Genomic DNA, 20,881 nt, shown 5'->3' with positions numbered 1-20,881 from the left:
TTTGATGTTTTAGTGGTTTAGGAACTTTGATATTATATAAATCTGTGTGTACTATTTGAGTAACTATCAAACCATTCAAATAGTCAAATATAAGAATAATAATAACAAGCCTATCCTATTGAACTATGCCACCTAGGATTAAAAAATCAGCCACTACCAATCATCCATGTCATCTTTGTATAATATTGATTTGGACTGTGTGTTTGTATGGATTTCTATTTTAGGTATAGTTAACTCACGTCTCTCCTTAACATGCGATTTTCTAGAAGCAAAATACATTGTGAAAGCTAAAAAAAATAGCTGTAATTAGTTTTTTTTTAAACCATAGCTGTAATTATTTTGAGTAAGAACATATATTTTGTGTTTAACAATAAACTTAAGATCTATAGTTAATTATATTAGAATAACAGAATTTTTATATGCTTTTACAAAAAGATATTTAAGGCCACAAATATTCTGATGCTTGTCCCTGGTTTGGAGAAACTAAAACAACCTGAGTGAGAGAGGTAGTAAAATCTAAAGGCCTTTTTCACAAATTTAATATGGGCCTTATTCTTAAGCCCAATATCCCAATATATAGTCCCCCGTGTGATCCACATCGAGCGAGGAGGAGCACACAGTTTTATCACCAAGTAAAAGAAGAAGAAGAAGAAGAAGAAGAAGAAGCCGATAATCATCCTCATCCGGATTTGTTCATTAGGGTTTCATTCTTATCTCTTCCCAACCGCCGAATCTCTTCATCATCTACAAGCTCCCTGTTGATCCGAGCCGCTAACTTTTCCTATTCAGGTAAATCAAATCTATGTGAGATCGATTGATTTCGAGGTTAATGGATTTTGTTTAGAATCGAAACCTTTTAGGGGGGCCAGTGATCTTTGTTTAGCTACATATCGCTGCGATCCTGATTTTTGGATTAGAATCAGATGTTGCATGCTTTTGAATCAATCGAATCGATCTTCTGTATTAGCTTATTGCCTAGGGCGAATTTTCAATTTTTTTTTCTCCTCTTTCGATTACGATTTTGTCATATGATTATCAGATTCAGCTGATTTCATTGAGTAATATTGGTTGTTATATTGAAATTGACTCTTCCTTTTGTTGTTTGTAACCTCCCCCAGCTGTTGAGGTGAATGGTAAAGTCATCTCCACTCTGTAGCTCTCTTTGCGGATCAAGAAACTTATAAAGAATCAAACTTTGATGGAAATGGCGGAGTTAGGCAGGTCCATGCAGCTAGCTGGGAAGCGAAGCTCGCCTCCTGAAACCGCTTTAAGCGGTGCTGCATCGGAGGCGCCGAACAAGCAGTGTCGACCGTGGTTACAGCCATTGACCTCAGCAAGCAATGGGATTCTGCATATTCCCACCAACGCGCTTTCTCAAAAGACCCTTAATTCGCTCATGCACGGCAAGAACGTGACGATGATGGACTCTGCTCTCCAGAAACCTGGGAACCATCTGAATTCGCTCATGCATAGCAATAACGTGTCGGTTATGAACTCTGCTCCCCAGAAACCTGTGAGCCATCTGAACTCGCTCATGCATGGCAATAGCGTGTCGGTTATGAACTCTGCTCCCCAGAAACCTGGGAACCATGTTGTAAACAAGAAACTGCAGATCCCACCTCGAGGGTCAGTGAAACCGATGCATGATGTAAATGAGACTGTGAGGTCTAAAATGAGGGAGTCATTAGCGGCTGCGTTGGCCTTGGTTCAGCAACATGATGAATTTCCGAAAGGGGAAGAAAATGTAAAGAGTGGAGAAACTCCTGCGGTGAATCCGGAGAGTAGTCAAAGTTTTCAACCTGCCTCAACTGCTAGCTTCAGTGTGCCTATGGGCGAAGGAACCATATCAGAGTTTCCCACCGATGTAGAAAGATCTGTGCCGAAGGACGGTGAGATTCCCGTCGACATCAGGATGGAAGATGTTAATCAGTCTGATGGACTTAAGTCTCAATTTGACGAGGTTTTCCCTCGAGATGAAGTTCCTTTTACAGATATTATTTTTTCGAACGATGACCTTTTACAGGGTAATGAACTCTCATGGGTTCTGGACAATGTTTCAGATCTTGGCGAGACAGATGGTTTTGGAACCGATGTTGAAAAGTCGTTTCAGGATCCAGAACTTTTGGCTTCTAAAATTGAAATGGAATTGTTTAAACTATTTGGAGGTGTGAACAAAAAGTACAGAGAGAAGGGAAGGTCCCTCTTATTCAATTTGAAAGATAAGAACAATCCTGAGCTAAGGGAAAGAGTTATGTCTGGAGATATCTCTGCTGAGAGGTTGTGTTCAATGACAGCCGAAGAACTGGCTTCCAAGGAGCTTTCTGAGTGGCGACAAGCCAAAGCGGAAAAGATGGCAGAGATGGTTGTCCTGCGGGATACAGATATTGATGTCAGAAGTCTGGTGAGGAAAACTCATAAGGGTGAGTTCCAGGTTGAAATTGATCACGTTGACAGTGGCATGGTTGATGTCTCTGCTGGCATCTCGTCAAGTAGGAAACATCGACCCAAAGCCAAAACTCATTCTGCCGAAACCACTCTCAATGATAAGACAGCAAAAACTGATCAAACAGCATCACATGATACTCCTCCTTCAACTGAAGAGATCGATCCCATGCAAGGTTTGGCGATGGATGATGAGTTGAAGGACGTTGAGTTTCTTCCACCAATTGTATCGCTTGATGAATTCATGGAATCCCTGGACTCTGAGCCTCCATTTGAAAGTCCGCATGGTAATTCTGAAATGCAAGTGTCTGCGTCAGAGAAAAGTGATTCCGAAGTTAGGCCACACTCAAAATCTCCTAAAGGATCTCCGAAGGAACCAAGTGACAAAGATTCTCCTAAACCGAGCCCCGAGAAGATTGATGAAGTTTCTCCAAAATCTGATGCAAGTATCAAACTTGATGATGATGTCTCTGGACTTGAGAAAACGCTTTCACCTGTTGATGTCAAGGGAGAAAAAGTATGGCATGGATTACTGCAACTGAGTATGTCTTCTGTAGTCCCTGTCACTGGAATTTTCAGAAGGTTAGTTCTTATCACGTAAACTATAATTTATTTCTTTGATACTGTTTTCTTATTCTTTATGCTGATAGTATATATTATATTCCCTTGAACATTGAGAATCAGTTTCTATTCTTGAACTTGTGCACACCCACCTTGAATATTATTGTTGGTTCCGTATTGTATTAAGAGTATCCTCAGACTTGAATCTTTAGTGCAGTCAAACGATATGCTATCTTTGAGTTCTGCTGATATTTGGTTTAACCAAAATAATTGAAGTGAGAAAGTAAGCATTCTCTGACTGGGTTTTTCTTTGGCAGTGGTGAGAAAGCAGACACGAGCGAGTGGCCGGCAATGTTGGAAGTTAAGGGTAGAGTTAGGCTGAGTGGGTTTGGGAAGTTTATTCATGAGCTTCCCAAGTCTCGATCCCGTACCCTAATGGTATACAAAGCTACCTTTTGTTATCACTGTAGTAGCATTACACTCTATAATCTCTTGCTTCAAACAACAATAGAAGTAATAGCCCTTTTGCTTGTTATATATAGAGTGCTTAACCCTCATACTCCTGTCTTATCTCAAAACTCTTCTGTCTTCTCTTCATGGAAACCAGAAAGCAAAGAGATTACAATCACACTGTTCATTTCACAGGAATGCGACACGTTTTTAGCAGAGAATCAACGATATTGATTGGGTCATATGTTGTATAATTTCATCCAGAAAAACTTGGATGCAAGATCCTCTCTTGTTGTGTCTCTATCTGAGTTAATGTGTCTGCGTGGGAGATTGTATAGAATAATCAGGAAATCTTACAAATAATCTTTCGAGCCCTTCCACATAAACACATAGTCAAAAAACTTTCCAGATGAACTTTGTTTTTTTTGCCCACCTCACAGTCATATATACATCAAAAAGAAAACTCTAAAGTTAGATCTTCCTTTGTCATGTATTCATGGGTATCTTTTTTTTTTTTGCATTGCAGGTAATGTACTTGGCTTGTAAAGACGGCATTTCTAAGAGCCAGCGTGGCAGCCTTTTTGAGGTAAAGAAATCAAATCATTATTTTAATATAACTTGTAGTTTCATACAAACGTATTTGAGAATAGAAACAACGGTCTAAAACTTTTTTCTTTCTTTTGGTTTTAAGGTTGTTGATTCCTACGTTGCTGATAAAAGAGTTGGCTACGCAGAGCCAGCCTCAGGCGTGGAGCTTTACCTTTGCCCAACACGTGGCGAGACTCTAGATCTGCTGACAAAAGTCATCTCTAAAGACCAGCTCGATGAAGCCAAAACTTTGGATAGTGGGCTGCTTGGTGTTGTTGTGTGGAGACGACCCGTTAAGCCCAGTTTGAAACGTCAGCATTCTTACTCTTCTTCTGTCTCCAGAGCCTCTGTTTTGTCTGAAAACAAGAAGCAGAGAGGGAATGTCACAGAGAAACCTCTTGTTGTTGCATCAATGGGGAACAATCATCATGGTTATGGAGGCAAGGCTGTGGAAGAAGATGATGATGATGATGCACCGCCTGGGTTTGGTCCTGTAGCTTCGAGGGATGATGATGATTTACCGGAATTTAACTTCAGTTCCTCGGTCGTGCCAGTTTCTTCTCATCAGCCATTACCGGCTCAATCAAAGTCTTTGGATCAAGTAAGAAAGCTCATCCACATGTATGGAAACTCTGCAGGCAGCTATAATGACAATGATGATGACGACATACCCGAATGGCAGCCAAATGTCCCTAACCACCAGCTTCCACCACCCCCACCTCCTCCTCCTGGCTTCAGATCCGAGATGGTTCTTCAGGATCAAAGCAGGCCTCAAGATGGTTGGTGGGATAATCTAAATGGTGTCTCAGGGCAACACTATGATCAGAACGGGTCAAGAAACAGAGGATTTTAAAATCTCTGTTGATAAATAGTGTTTCTCTGTATTGTAGTGTTTTTTTTATTGTTTTTGCTAAATCTCTCTCTCTCCTTAGCTTTTTGGAAAACTTCATTACCTTCGTTTTGTAGACATCGTAGAATACAAACCTCGAAGTAGTCCCAACTTCGAAAATAAAACTTCATAAAACATTTGTGCTTTTTTCATAAAAGGAAAACTACATCTCCTCTGCTTTCATAACATTGAGTTTGAAGAGTTTTTCAGCATATTACATATATGAAATCAGTGATCCGCTGCGTGAGCAACCCGACTGTGCGTTACATGTGCTCTGACTTCCCTGTCCAGGATCTCTTCACTGGATGTGGAGGGATAATTATGATACTGAGCCCAATGGAAAAGCCCACGCCGAGTCTACGCTACGTTACACCAAGAACACATCTATCACATGTAAAAGGTTGTTTATTGACAATTTGAAAGAATATGATTGTTATGATTGGCTGATAAGGCCCGTTTTAAGCCCGGACTAGTCTAAGTTCAGTCCATTAAGTTTCGTTAATGATTTAAGCACTGATAAAGCCCGTCCCTGATTTTTCCTTTTTGGCATTAACCGAACCGCAATCGCAATCCAAAAAAGATAACCGGTTCCATGACTTCCATCCAATATTCTGATGTCATTATATACTTATATCCAAGAAACCAAGACCGTTGGCGTTTTTTTGGTGAATTTTCTTCTTATTGAAAATATACATCAATCTTTTTATTCATTTCTTTTGCTATAATCTCAAGAAACTAAGGATTCTCCAGTTGTAATATACCAAAAACAAACATATCAATATTATTCATAAGAAATGAAGTTTGCAAACAAAGGGGAGGGGTGGGGTGCAAAAGAGGAAACTAATTTGCCAAACAACACATCACTCATATTTGCATTCCACAAAAAAAAAAAACTATACATTATATCATTTCACTTAGCCACTCTCATATCATATACCCTATAAGATTACCATCAAGTTCATTGATACCACAACGTTAACCCCCAGTCACTGTACTTATTATGGGTGTGTTGTTCATACAAAGAATAAAATAAAATAAACTGCACAACCAATGATTCTTCAAATCAGGCCGATACAGGTGCACTGGGGATAACCGATGGTGATGATGATGATGCAGCGACCTCAGTAGCTACCTTCTTTTGTGTTGAGCATTTTGAAGTTGAAGGCCAGCTGATTCACACATAACCCCAATATCCAGAGTCTCTGGGAGGTTTTCTTGAGCTTCATTGCTGTATATCTGGAGGATTAAGAGAAATCAGAATCATTACACTAAACTTGATTTAAAAAAAAATAAACAAATGTGACAAACTATGATGTCGTCGCAAGTGAATGAATACGAGAAATGAGTAATGAATCTAACCTCAAGCTGATTGAGCATCTCAATGGTTGCTTCAAGATCACCACTATTGGCGAGGTAAACATCAGTAATAGACTCTTGAGAGAGACCAGAGAATGTGACAAGAAGGTATTCAATATCCATGTCAATCTCCATCTCCATATCGAAATCATCGTCATCCCTTATCAGCTTGTACGCGACTTCAGATGAAATGTTGGGCATCGACACTTGAACGTCTTCAAAACTTAAATCTTGTGTGGTGGGGTTGGCAAACAGCAAACCGTCCATGTCATGATGATGATCAACTCTTTTATAGAGTGGTACGTATGACGTTGCATGGGGATTCAACGCAAATGCTCCTGATCCTGGCTTCATTGCTCCTTGTCTTGGTAAGAAAGATACTGCTATATTCAAATTGGTATCCACTAACAAACAAGAAACAGCAGATAGCAAATAATAACACGGAAAATACAAAATGCTTACGTTAGAGAGAACCTGGTCACGAGTTATGAAAAAAAAAACAAATGACAATCAAAGGAATATTTTTTTTTGAAAAAATGATGGGAAGAAGAGTGATTATTATATGCAAGATTGGAGAAGGAAGAGGGATGGACACTTGACCTCGTCAACGATCGAAGTAAAAGGAGAAGAATAAACGAAACATTAGGAGAGAAAATGAGGAGTAATTCTTGGGTTCACCCCCTAAGGTGAACCTCTAGGTTCACCAACCAATAGTGTTTGATTATTTGATATTTGATATCTTTTAAAAAAGGAAACAACATTGAATTTCCAAATAAGATTATCTTTTTAAAATAAAACAATAAAAATACATAAAAATAGTTACAAAAAATAAATAAATAAATATTTTTAAGTTTTTAGCAAAATACTAAACCCTATACCCTAAATCTTAAACCCTAAACCCTAAACCTTAAACTTTGGATAAACTCTAAACGTTTAAAAATCTTAAACCCTAAATCATACATTAAAAACTAAATTTTAATAACACTAAACCCTAAATCCTAATCACTAAACCCTAAACCCTTGGGTAAACTCTGAACCCTTGGATAAATCATAAACTCTAGAGTTTAATTTTAAATATTTTTGATTTACAGTTTATGATTTATCCAAGGGTTCAGGGTTTATCCAAGGGTTTAGGGTTTAGTGATTAGGATTTAGGGTTTAGTGTTATTAAAATTTAGTTTTTAATGTATGATTTAGGGTTTAAGATTTTCAAACGTTTAGAGTTTATCCAAAATTTAAGGTTTAGGGTTTAAGATTTAGGGTATAGGGTTTAGTATTTTGCTGAAGACTTAAAAATATTTATTTATTTATTTTTTGTAACTATTTTTATGTATTTTTATTGTTTTATTTTAAAAAGATAATCTTATTTGGAAATTCAATGTTGTTTCCTTTTTTAAAAGATATCAAATATCAAATATTCAAACACTATTGGTTGGTGAACCTAGAGGTTCACCCTAGGGGGTAAACCCAAGAATTACTAGCTTACGAGAGAAATTAAAAAAAAAAACTAGCGTTGACGAGGTCAAGACACGTATTATGCGTACCCAGGCTCTGAATGGACACACGATTATCACTATCCTTGGCCCGGATAAGAGCCGAATCTGACGTGTCATCTCTTTCGGTTAATACTGACTTACAAACCGGAAATTAAAATCGTAAATTTCGGTTTAGTGTCTGGTTATGTGGAAATGATATCGAAACAAAGAGTGGATAGATGAGCTTAGAGGAAGAAGAAGGTAAAGCTCCATATCCATGGCTCTTCTCTCTCCATCTTTCTCCTCTCCAAGCTATCGTCTTTTCAGGTAAAATTCATTTATCTTCACCACATTGGTTCTTCTTCTTCTTCTTGGTCGAAAGCTTTTGGGTGATTTTCAATTCTTCAGGTGCAGGAGGAGCAACAACATTTCGAGCAAGTACCATCATGGAGGAGAACCAACAAAGGAGCTGAAGATTTCTCCTTCTCGTGTTTCTACGAGATCAGTTTCCATTAAAGAGGGGATTTCTCGTAGGGATTTAGTGTTGATTGGTCTCTCTTCTTCCTTGTCTACGCTCTTGCCACTGTCTTCTTCTCCTGGTAAAGTTTTTATGTTTTACTATCTTATCAAACTTGGGTTGATATTTTTTTACTTTTACCTAAGAGTTTTGTTAGTGAGTTGTTAGTTGAATAGGGAATGGTTCAGGGAAGTAATTTGAGAACCTCTTATGGTGTTTAGGCTATTACTTATGTTAAATATCTTGTGGAATGCTATAACGTTTGGGTTTCTGTTATTTGCAGTCACTCTTGCTGCAGAAGAAGCAGGGAAAATGGGTTCCATGGTGGATGAAATCAATGCTTATTCTTATGCTTACCCACTCGAGCTTCCATCCGAGAAGCTTGTCTTCAAATGGTATTCTTATGTATATCATGAAAATAAACTGAATCATTTGATCAAGTAATGCTCAAGGTTTTCTTGAAGCTTTCACTGCCTAATTCAAGTTATGTCTCACACTTAACATTGATTATTATGCAGGGTTGAATCAAGAAAGCCTGAACGTTACTCTTCAGCTGCACCACTCTCTCGTAAGTGTTTTCCTTTGATTTATTGATGCTTTTCTCCATATCCTTTCCTGTGTAACCACCATTCTAGTTACGTTATATGCATAAAGTTTTGAGACTGAATCTGTTTCAAATGGTTCAGCTGATGCGCGTCTACGGATTGTTTCCGAACGACTTGACCTCATCGACAACCTAGTGATTTCTGTTTCGGTTAGTTTATGGTGTTTTCCCACTTTCCAGAAGACTTCTTCTCTTTCTTCTCTATCTACCCTGATGTCTTTTACGGTTCTTTGATCCAGATAGGTCCCCCAAACTCAACCTTCCTAACATCAAAAGACAAGAAAACATGGACTGCCAAAGACGTTGCTGACTCTGTTCTCTCTGATAAATCTGCACTGGTAAAACCCACTTCTAACACATCACCATAACAATATTTTCTTATTTCTCAAACTTTTAATCTAATGAGTATGTGTGTATACTTTCCTGCAGCGTGTCACTTCAAGTCAGCGTCTAGAAGAGAGCTCTGTTCTTGATGCACATTCTACTGATGTAAGTATCATCTTCTATAACAAAGCTAAAAAGGAGCTATAAAACGCATGAGCCTCATATGCTTTATATGTGCAGATTGATGGGGAGCCTTACTGGTACTACGAGTACCTTGTCCGCAAATCACCAACCAAAATCGTAACCCTCTCTCTCTATTTCTGAGTAGATACTTCTTGTTTAAAGACATAATGGGGTTGAAGTGATGTTCTGACTGTTATGTTATTTGGGCAGGCTGAAGCATCAAAGATGTACAGACACTACATTTCTTCAACTGCTGAACGGGATGGTAAAACAAAACTTTTCGTGAGAGACTGTACACGCTAATATAAGCTCATGACATTTTCCTGAATCTCACACTTTGCAGGGTACTTATACACCATAAATGCCTCAACCCTTGGCAAGCAATGGGACATGGTACCAAACCTCTAACGTCTACTTTCCGTTATTCTGTTGTGTTTAAGCGTGAAGATATCTGAATGTTTGTATAAAATGCAGATGGGACCGGTGTTAGAAAGAGCAGTCGAGTCCTTTAGGCTTCTTCCTCCTACTGATAGTTATGTTCCTCCATACAAGGATCCTTGGAGGTTTTGGTGATACTTCCATCTCCTGTACTTCAGCTTTTCTTCATCAAAAATTGCTTCTTCTTTTTTTTTGAAACTGTAGTTAAATTTGATAGGAGAGGTTCAGAATCTTGATAGCTCTCTCACTCTCAGTTATCGAAGTTGTATTAAAAGAGCCCAACTTTGAAGAACTTGTTTACTGCCCAATGTATTGAGAGATGTATATTTGCAATGTTGCATGACTTGCCTTGAGTTTTCATGCATGTGCTCTTGGAACTAGGAATATACTCAAAACAAATCAGAGATATAATTATATAATATACACAAAAAAACAGAGAAACTTTCTTCATATAGTTCATCTTTCCATGTGACTTGCTAAATACACTGACCACTGACTCTTGTCTCTGGGTATAACATCAAGAGATAACTGAAGGGGGGAGCCACAAAAACCGGCTTATTTTACCCTCTTCTTATATATATAATTTAAGATTGTCATCTCTGAATAAGAGAACCATATACTTATAAAATATCCATAACAATAAACATTAAACACCCACCAAAACCATGAAAGATGAGACCATATAATGTTTTTGTCAGGTAGTAGTAGAAGCACAAGCAATATACAAAAACATGATCATCCATGGCCGCTTTGATTTAGAGAAACCAGCAGCTCTTTTTTTTTTTTCTAAACAGATGATCAAGCTCAAGCTTCTTCTACCTTCCCTCCTTTTTTCATGGACTCAAAACCAATCATGGAAATGGTGGGTGCATTAGACCTCAGCCAACGGTGAAGATCACACCGCTGCTCTTCTTCTTGGAGAGGTCCTTGTCTGAAGATGAGTCAGACTTAGCTTCTTCATCTTCTTCCTCCTCCCTTTCCTCATCCAGAAGAATCACCTCTGAACGGCACTCGCTACTGCAAAACGCTTTGTATCCTCTGAAAACAAAAACCAAGACACCAAAATTAAACAACACATTTTGCTATTTAGCTACACTATAAAGAGCATTTTGCATTTCTAGATAACAAAGTACTGTAAAGAACCTAACTTCCAATGTCTAAGTGAAAGAGAAGAAGAGAGTACCTGTACATGTATATATCTTTCCCCATACCCAACTTCTTACTACAGAAGGAGCAGAACCTCAAGAAGTCACTGGGAGGTAGTAACTCATCAGCAATCGTTGTCAAGTCAAGAGGAGCAATAACAAAAATGCTCTCTTTCTCGTCTTCACAACAACCTTTCTTCGTCATCCCATCGTTCTCTACCGACTCCAGAACCTGACTCCCGTATATATGAGTGGTTTTGGGTTCAGGACCATGTGATATAACACAAGTATAGTCCTCCTCTGAGATCTCAACTTCACTCTCAATAGGCTCACTAACCGATCCTTGTTGACAAGCATCATTGTTGTTGACAGCACCAGAGCAAGAGCCATCAACATTAGGCTTATCATCCTTGAGCATAGGAGATTTGGTAAAGGGGTTCATCATCAAGGACCCAAAGATCATGTTTTTACTATCAGGTGATGGAAGAAGAATCCTCGAGGAATCAGTGCGATGATCATCGAGAGAATCCACAATCCTCAAGCCTACTTTCCCAGAATCCCAGCTCCTTTGATGCATTCTCGGGATCGACCTCAGAGAAGAAGACCCACCAAAGGGGTTCCCTAGAAACAATCTGAACTCCAAAGGAGATGTTGGGCTCCAAGCTGTTTCGTAATCTGAGAGGGACTTGGAGTTTGGTTGTTGAGACATGATTGATCTGTGTCGGAAAAAAACAAGAGGTTAGTGTTGGGTCAGATGATGATCGGACAATGAGACTAATCGATAAATGACAGGTTCAATTTGACAAGAGTTTGGTTACAATGTCGGAAAAAAGCAAAAAGCTTTGATCTTTTTTTTGAACATTAAAAAAAGTTTTGATTTTTCAATAAGCAAACTTTATGAAACAGAACCCAGATGAGAAGGAACATTCAAAACAAAGGATAAGGATCATCGAACAAAGAATAAATCAAACAGATTATATTAAAACACACAGAAAGGAAAGAACTTTGAGCTCTATTGCACCTATCTGGAGAAGAAACTATAAAAGCAAGAAGAAAGGCACCTGGGTTTTTTTTTATCAGGACTTTCAACTCTATTGACAAGGATGTGTTGTGTCTGAAGAAGAAAGACAATGCGGAGTCTTCGTCTAATATCTGTGCAAAGTCTTGTGAGGTACTCTTCTCTCTCACTTTCTCTTTCCTCAAAATCAGCGAAGCAGTGAGCTTCTCAGATTCTCTCTCTCTCTCTTGAACTCACGTTTTAAGTTAAGTTCTCTCACAAATGCAAGTTATGTAGGGTCTATGTAGCTCATAAAAGAAATTGGCAACAAAAAAAATAGTTACCTTTCTTATCATATTTAATTAATGTAAATAGTATTTAATTAATGTAAATAGTGTTTTTTTATATTAAATCGGCGGAAAAAGTGGCTGAAGTGACAGAATAAAAATGATAGCACATCTCTGTCGAAATTCTTTGGTTTGGCAGATTTGGCTGTCTTACTTTTAGCCTATTTTATTTGGCTTTGCCTGTTCTTTTTTCTACTCTTTGCATGTAAGAAAAAGAAAGAGATTATTAGTAAAGTGTTCAATATGTTGTTTATAAGAGCTTAGGTAAATAATAAATTGATTTAAAGTTTTATATTTTCTCACATAATGTCTTAAGTATTTATTAATTATTTTTACATATGTAACAATTATTATAACCATTTAGTTATTTAAACTCTTTTGAAAAAAATTAACGATCTACAAAACTTATATTATTTATGCTTTGACTTATTTGAAAAATAAAAAAATTAGTTAAAATATTAACTTGCGGATAATTATAAAAAAAAATAAAACTTGTTTATCACAAATTTGACAAAAAAATTGTTTTGTTAAGTTGTTTTTATATAGAATATGCAGTGTTGAAATAATAAATTAAAATAATATTTAAAATTAAAAAAATTAAAAAAAGTCACTATGTAGGATTAAAGCTCGCCTCTTAATTTTTTAATTTTCAAAATTAATAGTTAAGATTATTATTAAAATATTAATAAAGTTTTCAAACTAAGGTAACTTTACAAGGTTTCTAAGAAATAATAATTTTGAGAAGTAACAAATAGAGCAAGTGTAAGTTAATTTCCTTAACTAAATATTATCCCTTCCAAACTTCAATATTCTCCTACATACTTAGCCTGTAAGGCACTTTTATCTGCATACATGAATCTTTGAAATAGTGCAAGTTAATTAAATTTCATAGGTTGAAAAAAATAAGTTTCATAGGCCTGTTTAACATATAAAGTTATACTATATTTTTATTTCGACCAAACAAAAAGTTATAGTATATTTTTAATGGTATGATGTATGCTCTTTGTTCGTTTTCTTTTTATGGATAGTAATATTTTATATAAATTATGTTTTTTCCCATGTCTATTTTTCACTGGTTAAAATATAATTATAGTGGTGGTTATTTTTGTTTGCGTTTAATGTCATTTTTATTTCTCTCTCTCTTAAGTCCCAGTTATGTCGACATTATATAATTATTATGGTGTCAGAATCTACAAGAAATGGTGAAATTTACAGTTGGTTTTAAATACAACTAAAAAGAATCCCTTCAGAGCAATTATATTTTTTTGTCCTTTTTCTTTCGGTATTCTACTTTTGCTTTATACTACATTGTGTCGTAACATATAATTATTTTGCTTTCTTCATTTTAATTACCCTGTCGCCACATAATCACCCTATAACAATATTATAAGACAAAAGGGTATCATTTGTTTCTAGTTTTATGCTGAATTTACTAACAACACTTTTATATTTGAAGTAATGGTCAAAACAATTTATTAGAGAGTTCTAGCCAATTCTAGAAATCCATTTAAACAACAGGCAAGAAGACAACAGAACCATAGAAAGAACAAATAGTAATTATAGTTACAAAAAAAACAAATAGTAATTATTCTCGACATAACTTCATAAGCCATATTTACATACATGTAATTTACATCTCTCATTAATATCAGTATATACATATTATTTACTGTTTCAAAAAAAAAACACATTAATACATCAACAATGTGTAAATAAATATATATATATATATATGATTATTCATTTGTGTAACGAGGATGTAAGATCTTTAAATCAGCGTGTTGTGCTACAACTTTGTGGTTTGATCTGGTGGGGTATTCCCGTAAAAATCGAATCAGTTTGGATTGATGAGAACAAAAAATCAGGATCATGTCCGCATTGATCCATATATATTATGATCATCTACCCTACCAAAATCACACTAGGTAACAATGTACATTTACTTTTATTTGGTGATAAAACAGAAAAATTGACTGCAGTTGCATGCATAACTAATATTACAGAATTATCAGGCGTTAAACTGTCAATTTGTATACCAAATCTAACATAACAAAGTGTAAAATACTAAAACTGCAAATTTCCTATTTTTCATATAGATGACAAAATCATACATTTACAGTCAATATTCTATTTATTCATTGTATTTTGTTCAAAATGAAGTCCTCCTAAGAAATTACTCATCTTATATGTTAAATTGATTTGAGCTAACTTATCGATCCCCAAATTCGTTAAGAGTTGTGTTAAATCATATGCTAATAAGCATCTTACATCAGAATATCATTGTATGCTCGAATTAACGTCCTAATTTTTGTAAATGAATGAGACAAAATCGAAAATATGAATATCACATAGCATTTATAGAGTGATGACATAATGCTATGTGAAAATAGTAACCTATGAAAAGAAAAGAAAAGGAAAAAGAAAACATGTAAGACGTTGACGGTCCGGCCTGCAAGGAAACGGCTAGGAATAAGATCAGCTATCGTCATCATCGATTGACCGTCGAGATCTTTTAACTGCGTGGAAACTCCTCCTTACGACGCGTGGACCCGAGTAACCTGTAACCTGACCTGTGAATCATAGTTAACACCCTTTTTTTTTTACAGTTTTACTACAACGATCATTTCACTTATTTTCTTGTCGTCTTCTGTTATTCTATTACAAGGCGACACGTATACCCGTCCGTGTCAGGTTTTAAAACGATGCGTTTGGGCTCACAGCTTTAATTTCTTTTTAATAATAAAATCTTTAATACGGCTTTCGAAAAATTCCTTTTGTTATATTTTATTTTATTAGGACGCAAATTCAATAATACTCACTTTTTAAACACTGCTAGGCGAGTTATGTAAGATGTGTGTCTGATAATTCCTTATTATTTTAATTTGATATTTAGTTTTACGATCGGTTATAAATAAATAAATTAGCTGATTAGAGTGATTAGGCTTTTGTGGTTGGTGCTAGAGATGTAACAGGCAACGGATTGAGAACGTCGTGGAGAACGTACGTTCATATGATGTGTTGTCGGTGATAACCTTTTTCACCACAGGCATATCTTTCTTTTCTTCACCAAAAATCAACGTTTTACCTTTAATATTACTTTGCACTGAAATATAGATTTGACTCAATATTCTGCTAATATTTTGAAGTTAAATAAAGGCTGACAAGAGTTCAATTTATTGTACTTTTAACTTGCCTTCGAAATAGTGCACAATATGTAAATGACAAATATTGAGGTTTGTATATCATTTTAAACAGTATCATTAATGCAAATGTTTTCAGCAGTATCTCACCGATGAAAATGTTTTAAACAGTATTTTTAAAACTGGACCGAAAGTCAAATCGGATTCAACCGTGAACCAGAAACAAAGCCGGTTGAGTCGATGATAAAACCCAAAGAAATCAAACCGGCAAGAAGACGTGAAACTGGCGAACCAATGAATCAATTTCGAACCAAGTTTGATTATTAAAAGTAAAATTTTGAATTACAATTAGACAATTATTTTTCACAACAAAGGCTATCTTTTTTTTTTCTTTTTTTTTTGGTCAAATTGATTTAAAGAGTGTGTGTTTTTATTTTTGTCTTGAGAGAGCAGAACCACAACAAAGGCTATCTATTTTCCATATTCTGGCAAAAATATGTGTAGGCGGCAAAATAAAGTTAGTCAAATGAAATAAGTTAACTAATCACGAGTAATCTTACATGGAATTTGTGAAAAACCTACCAGTCCCAAAAAATCTGAATTTTACAACTCAAAGTAACTCCCTTAAACTATACCCAAGGGGTAGTCAGATTGAGAAAAGAAGCCGCATCAGCATGTATCCTACACACAACGGGGTAAGAAGAAGAAGCAACAAGATGACATTAATCATCATTTTTCCCGCAGATTTTCATTTGGATAAAAATCAAGAAATCAAGGTGTGCTTACAAGTTGGTGGATTCGATGGCAAGAAGACACATTCTTCCTAGTATCATAGTAAGATTCTCTAGTCACTGTCTTGAGAAAACACAAAGTCATTGTATGAAGCTAAGGGAGTTTAGGCTTGAAGTTAATCCGCTGCGTCTTTCTCTCCTCCAATTGCCGCTACAAGGATTTAAAAGATTTATTAGTTATTCTTTAATATAAGTTCATGGTCCACGGCCATAGACTTAAGTGTCTATAAGATCTTTTTTTAGTAGAAATAGTGCAATAACTGTCTAATGAAATCTAATACCTTAGATACAGTTTCAAGGGCATGGTCAGATCTGGCTCGGAGCAACCGCCACTCCATTCCCATTTCAAATTCAAGGGTGTTCGGCTGAGAACCACGCGATGTAGACACTGTATCTCTCTGGAAACAAATTTAAAGAACCAAATGAACAAGAAACTTGTTAAAAAGGAATGATGCAATTTCAACTTGTGTCTGAATGGGCAGTGAACACAGTGAGTACCGTCTCTCGTCGCGTTTTCTGTAGTTTGATATGGCCGCAGAACGATGATGACGGCTTCCCAGGAGGATTTATCTTTGCGAACGCAGCAACAAGGGGCCTGTTAATTAAAACAGAAAAGAGCTGATTATTCTATGTGCATCATCACCAACATAAGGTTTCAAAGACGTTCAATCTTAAGATACTTATGTATGTATTATACTGATGCTAGGATCACGTTCATTGAGATGATAAGAGATCAATCAATGGTACAGTAAAGATTTAAGCGATTTTTACCTCCCATTAGACAGCAACAAGCATCCCTCATCAAGTCTCCTTATCGCTCTTACTGCAGCTTGTCTTGAATTGAATATGACCAAAGCTTCACCTGTACATCAACCGATGTGAGATGCCGTAGTACGTCTCCTCATTTTATTTATAGTAAGTGAGAACCATAAGTAAAATGGTAAGCTTACCAATATGAGAAAAAGAGACTGATGTACGCTCTATCATCCTCGCTGTACATTGCTCATTCAAAGCAGAATAGACTATATCCTGTAATATATAATTCATTAATTTCTTAGGCGACATATAAAGAGGAAAAGAGAAGAGAGGTTTCCATGACATAAGCTCTTTAGAAGAATCGTTAATACCTGGACTTCCTCAGATGTATAAGTAGGATCCAAGTTTTGAAGGAGAACCAGTTTCTCTTCCTTCTCTGCCTCCCTCATACTTTCTTCCCAAGGCTGTCCATGGTTTACAAAATTTTAAATTCAGTCCAGATTCAATCTCAATATGTCATTTCTAATATAACATACATAATCTGATACCCCTCCAGACGACTATCTAGAAGAGCCTGAAATGGCCAGGCAAAAACAGGTGCAGATATCAAAGAAACAATCGAGTCTCTCGAGCACAGAAACGATCAAGAAAAACATATGCTTTCTGATTAGCGTATGAGTAAGTTATTAAACAATTCAATAGAAATGAACTACCAGGCCACCCTATTAACATCAAAGAACAACCATTCACAGAACTAGTGCGCAAAAGGAAGGAAGAGAGAAACACTTACAAGAGGTCGAAACCATTTGCTGTTTACCTGAGACTAATAAGAAGGAAACAAAAACCGATTAGATAAACTGTGTTAACAAGTAATATGAAGAGTGACAGAACATCACTACAACTCTACAAAATGAAACTATAAAACAAAACTGCAACTATTAGTCACGGTTTCTTGCAAAAAAAAACCATATCCTTGCATCTAAAGATTTTACATTCAACACACAGTCTTGTCTCAAATCTCACGAAACAGCCAGTGACAAACCAATCTACAATAGGTCATATAACATGAATCGCATAATAATAAATATAAACTTACAGCATCCGGCTTTGGGGTCACTTCAGTTACTTGATAATCTCTTCTGTAATCAATTTCCACTATCTTCTCCTCAGAGCGTTTTGATAGCTTACCATCAAAGCTTGGTTTCTTGAATAAACCTTTCCCAGTTCCAGTTTTTGCATCTTTTCCTTCAGAAACTGACACCCCAAGATCTCGCTTCTTCTTGAGATTCTCTGGAGGGCTTTCCCCTCCTGTCACTTTCTCTCTAGGTCTCTTAAAAAGACATGTATCTCTTTTACCATCAGAACTAACGCTCTGCTGCAAAATGTTTGTATTGCGTCCATTTGATACTATAGCAGAACCATCTAGTTTCTGTTTCTTTTGAGGCCTCTCATCCAATCCATTGCTATCTCTCTCTCCAGCGGGCATAGAGTTTTGTTTAGTAAATAGTTTCTTAGAGCCAGAAGCTTCACAACTGTTGCTATCTCTTTCTTCTGCAGGCATAGATTTTTGTTTAGTAAATTGTTTCCTAACTTCATTATCTTGAGCTTTGCCGTCATAATGATCTCCCCTAGAGCCAGAAGCTTCACTGGAGGCATGTTCACTAGTGCTTTGCTGCACACTAGAATCCTTGTTAGAACTTTCATCTGCAAATTTTTCTTTCCCTTCTCTGCGACCAGAACTGCTTTCTCTACAGTCAGAAGATTCATTAGAGTTATCTTCAGTACTCCGAACCGAACCACAAGCTGAAAGACCGTTTGGTGTCAAACTATCTGCACTTCCATTTACGTCTAATTGAATTTTCAGTATAGGAGGAGTTGCTTCTTTCTTACTAGTACTACCCGCTCTGTTAAAGATGAATTTAACTGCACATGATGTAAATAAAACAATCACGATAGCTATTAATCACCAGAAGAGAATACATAAGCTAGCAAAATGAGATGAAACAAAAAGGTACCGTCAACTCCAGAGATTTTATCATCTATTGTATCCAAGACTTTACAGCTTCCAACATCAAATGCTCTGCGAAATACAAAGTCTGTTGACTTGATTTCCTCATCTGTTGGTTGTAGATTCCTTTCGTCCTTTGAAAGGCACAGAACAGAGCACTTCCCACAAATTGCTTCCTAGTGGAATAAAGTTTATCAGTACCAGTGTTCTAAAACTCGGTCTAGTAGGTTAATCGGGATTTTTTTAAATCGGTTTAGGCATTCAAAAAACCGGTTTAGGCTTCCACCTAAACATTAATCCTCTATAAAGAGCCTCACCACCGCCTAGTGATTTCTTGAACATTGATCAGTACATATGCATGTGTAATTTACTACTAGTTCACTGCACCAGCTATCAGTACATATAGCAAACTATCTAATGCAAATAAAACAATATTCATAAAAGCCAAATCATGCTCAACACTTAATAATGGAGAATGAAAGGTAAGGACAAATCAGTTTACCAATGGGTTGACACTAGCGAGGCCTGGACCTTCACCCGACGCCAAAAACAGTTCGTTTGCAAGCAAATCCGGGACTCCTTCAACTACACCTGGCGGCATCTCAGAAGGTTTAAAGAGCCAGAGAAGCTTGACTTGCCTCGGGTGCTTTGCACGCTTATTAGTGTGTTCCCAAATTTTTATGATCTTGCCAACAAAGAGTTCATCAGAGTCCGGTTCACTGGGATCGGCGACTAAGACGCAGTCGTAAAGACGGTATTCATCACCGTCAAAGGTGAAAGACTCGTAGAATCTGACGTCTTTCTTTTTCCCACCAATTCCCTTCTGTTTCCCCCACTTGAATTCTAAGCCTTCATCTACTGCTGCTGCTGCTTCCATTCTCTAAAGGAGCAGTTCTTAACCTGGGACAAGCAGCAGAATAGTGTACCTAAATCAGAATTGCAAGGAAATGATTAGAAGACAGAAAGATTATTTCATCTGATATGATGCTGTTGCTGTAAGATAGTAGCATCTAATCAACGAAAGAATGACAATTTTCACAATCCGAGAATGGTCTCAAACAAGGTGCATAACACTTGTCCCGGGCTCACTACATACTAATACCAATAGATACATAAAAAAGGAAGGCACCTAAAAAGTTATCAAAACAATCATTCCAATGAATCTCACCTAAGCATAACCAACTCTCTATCAGTCAATCCACTATGTGCATTAAACAAAAGCTACCATCAAATACACTGAAACAATGTGCCAAAGGAATGAAAATGCACAATGTATAGTAACAACAATGTCATGCAAGTCCAGGAACAAAAATAAAAACGATTGATCAACAAAGTAGACTTAGATGAACAAATAAAAAAAAAAACTTTTACCTACTTCACTGGCCAAAATCAAAAGTTTGTAGCTTTCCGAAAAGACGATCGAACCCTATAAACCAATGCTCGAAAATCAGAGCAAGCTGAGTCCGATTAGAGCGAGAGGCTCCGGTTATCGCCGAGAGAGAACCAGAAGAACCCTAATTTCTCGTTCACCAGCAGTTGCGCCACTTCATCCTTCCCTCAATTTTTAGAAATATATATATAATTCAAATCGTATCTCTCCTCCTCCTCTTGGTATTCGATTTTGTAGAGGAGACACAGTTCGTGAAATCGATGAGAGCGCCTATTCTTTTTTTTTGTCTGGGGATTTTTCATCTACTTATGATTTTTAAAAGAGAGCTGTGACGAAATAATTAGGTTAATCAAAATTTCCTTTTTTTGAGTGATTAATCGTAAACCTGAAACGGTTTGATCGACCGGTAAGATGTGCCTTTTTTCAGACAGAAGATACATAATACGTCTGTCTTATCTTCGTCGGGGGTTTTAATATTTT

The 20,881-nt window shown here is 36.6% G+C and overlaps 5 protein-coding genes across 9 annotated transcripts; 2 read left to right on the top strand and 3 right to left on the bottom strand.

Moving 5' to 3' along the window:
- The first annotated feature begins 585 nt into the window (after positions 1 to 585).
- Positions 586 to 5,067, top strand: LOC106424574. Its single transcript, XM_048742402.1, has 5 exons — positions 586 to 789; positions 1,119 to 3,024; positions 3,321 to 3,441; positions 3,980 to 4,039; positions 4,145 to 5,067. The coding sequence occupies exons 2-5, from the start codon at positions 1,199 to 1,201 to the stop codon at positions 4,892 to 4,894; spliced, it is 2,757 nt and encodes a 918-aa protein (XP_048598359.1). The 5' UTR covers positions 586 to 789; positions 1,119 to 1,198; the 3' UTR covers positions 4,895 to 5,067.
- Positions 5,068 to 5,748: 681 nt separating this feature from the next.
- On the bottom strand, positions 5,749 to 6,909 carry LOC106372409 (polyadenylate-binding protein-interacting protein 5). Its single transcript, XM_013812616.3, has 3 exons — positions 6,749 to 6,909; positions 6,290 to 6,666; positions 5,749 to 6,166 (listed from the first exon to the last, which is right to left on the bottom strand). The coding sequence occupies exons 2-3, from the start codon at positions 6,638 to 6,640 to the stop codon at positions 6,059 to 6,061; spliced, it is 459 nt and encodes a 152-aa protein (XP_013668070.2). The 5' UTR covers positions 6,641 to 6,666; positions 6,749 to 6,909; the 3' UTR covers positions 5,749 to 6,058.
- Positions 6,910 to 7,948: 1,039 nt separating this feature from the next.
- Positions 7,949 to 10,170, top strand: LOC106372407 (psbP domain-containing protein 5, chloroplastic-like). 2 transcript variants are annotated; one of them, XM_013812612.3, is made up of 11 exons: positions 7,949 to 8,088; positions 8,170 to 8,360; positions 8,562 to 8,673; positions 8,797 to 8,846; positions 8,965 to 9,032; positions 9,122 to 9,220; positions 9,312 to 9,371; positions 9,447 to 9,506; positions 9,600 to 9,654; positions 9,733 to 9,782; positions 9,864 to 10,170. In XM_013812612.3, the coding sequence occupies exons 1-11, from the start codon at positions 8,039 to 8,041 to the stop codon at positions 9,960 to 9,962; spliced, it is 894 nt and encodes a 297-aa protein (XP_013668066.2). In that variant the 5' UTR covers positions 7,949 to 8,038; the 3' UTR covers positions 9,963 to 10,170. The 2 variants fall into 2 exon arrangements, with proteins under 2 accessions (XP_013668066.2, XP_013668068.2); XM_013812614.3 differs by having other exon boundaries at positions 7,976 to 8,088; positions 8,176 to 8,360.
- LOC106372408 (FCS-Like Zinc finger 10) lies at positions 9,928 to 12,258 on the bottom strand. Its single transcript, XM_022693611.2, has 3 exons — positions 12,034 to 12,258; positions 11,011 to 11,688; positions 9,928 to 10,865 (listed from the first exon to the last, which is right to left on the bottom strand). The coding sequence occupies exons 2-3, from the start codon at positions 11,679 to 11,681 to the stop codon at positions 10,706 to 10,708; spliced, it is 831 nt and encodes a 276-aa protein (XP_022549332.2). The 5' UTR covers positions 11,682 to 11,688; positions 12,034 to 12,258; the 3' UTR covers positions 9,928 to 10,705.
- A 3,711-nt stretch (positions 12,259 to 15,969) lies between these two features.
- LOC106372404 (protein ANTI-SILENCING 1) lies at positions 15,970 to 20,804 on the bottom strand. Of its 4 annotated transcripts, none has more exons than XR_002654727.2 (12): positions 20,383 to 20,804; positions 19,514 to 19,911; positions 19,019 to 19,187; positions 18,100 to 18,926; positions 17,794 to 17,826; positions 17,375 to 17,467; positions 17,198 to 17,276; positions 17,019 to 17,109; positions 16,746 to 16,842; positions 16,529 to 16,645; positions 16,243 to 16,398; positions 15,970 to 16,137 (listed from the first exon to the last, which is right to left on the bottom strand). XR_002654727.2 is itself a non-coding variant. In XM_022693610.2 (11 exons), the coding sequence occupies exons 2-11, from the start codon at positions 19,886 to 19,888 to the stop codon at positions 16,342 to 16,344; spliced, it is 1,938 nt and encodes a 645-aa protein (XP_022549331.2). In that variant the 5' UTR covers positions 19,889 to 19,937; positions 20,383 to 20,803; the 3' UTR covers positions 16,179 to 16,341. The 4 variants fall into 4 exon arrangements, 1 of the variants encoding a protein (XP_022549331.2); XR_002654726.2 differs by having other exon boundaries at positions 19,514 to 19,937; positions 20,387 to 20,804; XR_002654725.2 differs by having other exon boundaries at positions 19,514 to 19,937; positions 20,383 to 20,802.
- Between the last annotated feature and the right edge of the window lie 77 nt (positions 20,805 to 20,881).

Source organism: Brassica napus, chromosome A10 (assembly GCF_020379485.1).
Source record: "Brassica napus cultivar Da-Ae chromosome A10, Da-Ae, whole genome shotgun sequence".
NCBI lineage: Eukaryota > Viridiplantae > Streptophyta > Magnoliopsida > Brassicales > Brassicaceae > Brassica > Brassica napus.
Note: the sequence above shows the minus strand (reverse complement) of the source record. Positions and strands in the feature narration are given on the sequence as shown.

Bases quoted from the DNA above. Each gene is read 5' to 3' on its own strand.
- LOC106424574 (XM_048742402.1), top strand. From the start codon at position 1,199: ATGGAAATGGCGGAGTTAGGCAGGTCCATGCAGCTAGCTGGGAAGCGA. The intron at 3,025-3,320 runs GTTAGTTCTTAT...TTTCTTTGGCAG, and splicing joins GTCACTGGAATTTTCAGAAG to TGGTGAGAAAGCAGACACGA. The intron at 4,040-4,144 runs GTAAAGAAATCA...TTTGGTTTTAAG, and splicing joins AGCGTGGCAGCCTTTTTGAG to GTTGTTGATTCCTACGTTGC.
- LOC106372409 (XM_013812616.3), bottom strand. From the start codon at position 6,640: ATGAAGCCAGGATCAGGAGCATTTGCGTTGAATCCCCATGCAACGTCA. The intron at 6,167-6,289 runs GTTAGATTCATT...TTAATCCTCCAG, and splicing joins AGATGCTCAATCAGCTTGAG to ATATACAGCAATGAAGCTCA.
- LOC106372407 (XM_013812612.3), top strand. From the start codon at position 8,039: ATGGCTCTTCTCTCTCCATCTTTCTCCTCTCCAAGCTATCGTCTTTTC. The intron at 9,221-9,311 runs GTAAAACCCACT...ACTTTCCTGCAG, and splicing joins TCTCTGATAAATCTGCACTG to CGTGTCACTTCAAGTCAGCG. The intron at 9,783-9,863 runs GTACCAAACCTC...TATAAAATGCAG, and splicing joins TTGGCAAGCAATGGGACATG to ATGGGACCGGTGTTAGAAAG.
- LOC106372408 (XM_022693611.2), bottom strand. From the start codon at position 11,681: ATGTCTCAACAACCAAACTCCAAGTCCCTCTCAGATTACGAAACAGCT. The intron at 10,866-11,010 runs GTACTCTCTTCT...TTTTGTTTTCAG, and splicing joins AAAGATATATACATGTACAG to AGGATACAAAGCGTTTTGCA.
- LOC106372404 (XM_022693610.2), bottom strand. From the start codon at position 19,888: ATGGAAGCAGCAGCAGCAGTAGATGAAGGCTTAGAATTCAAGTGGGGG. The intron at 19,188-19,513 runs GTAAACTGATTT...TTATTCCACTAG, and splicing joins TCGCTAGTGTCAACCCATTG to GAAGCAATTTGTGGGAAGTG. The intron at 17,110-17,197 runs GTAAGCTTACCA...GTTGATGTACAG, and splicing joins AGTCTCTTTTTCTCATATTG to GTGAAGCTTTGGTCATATTC.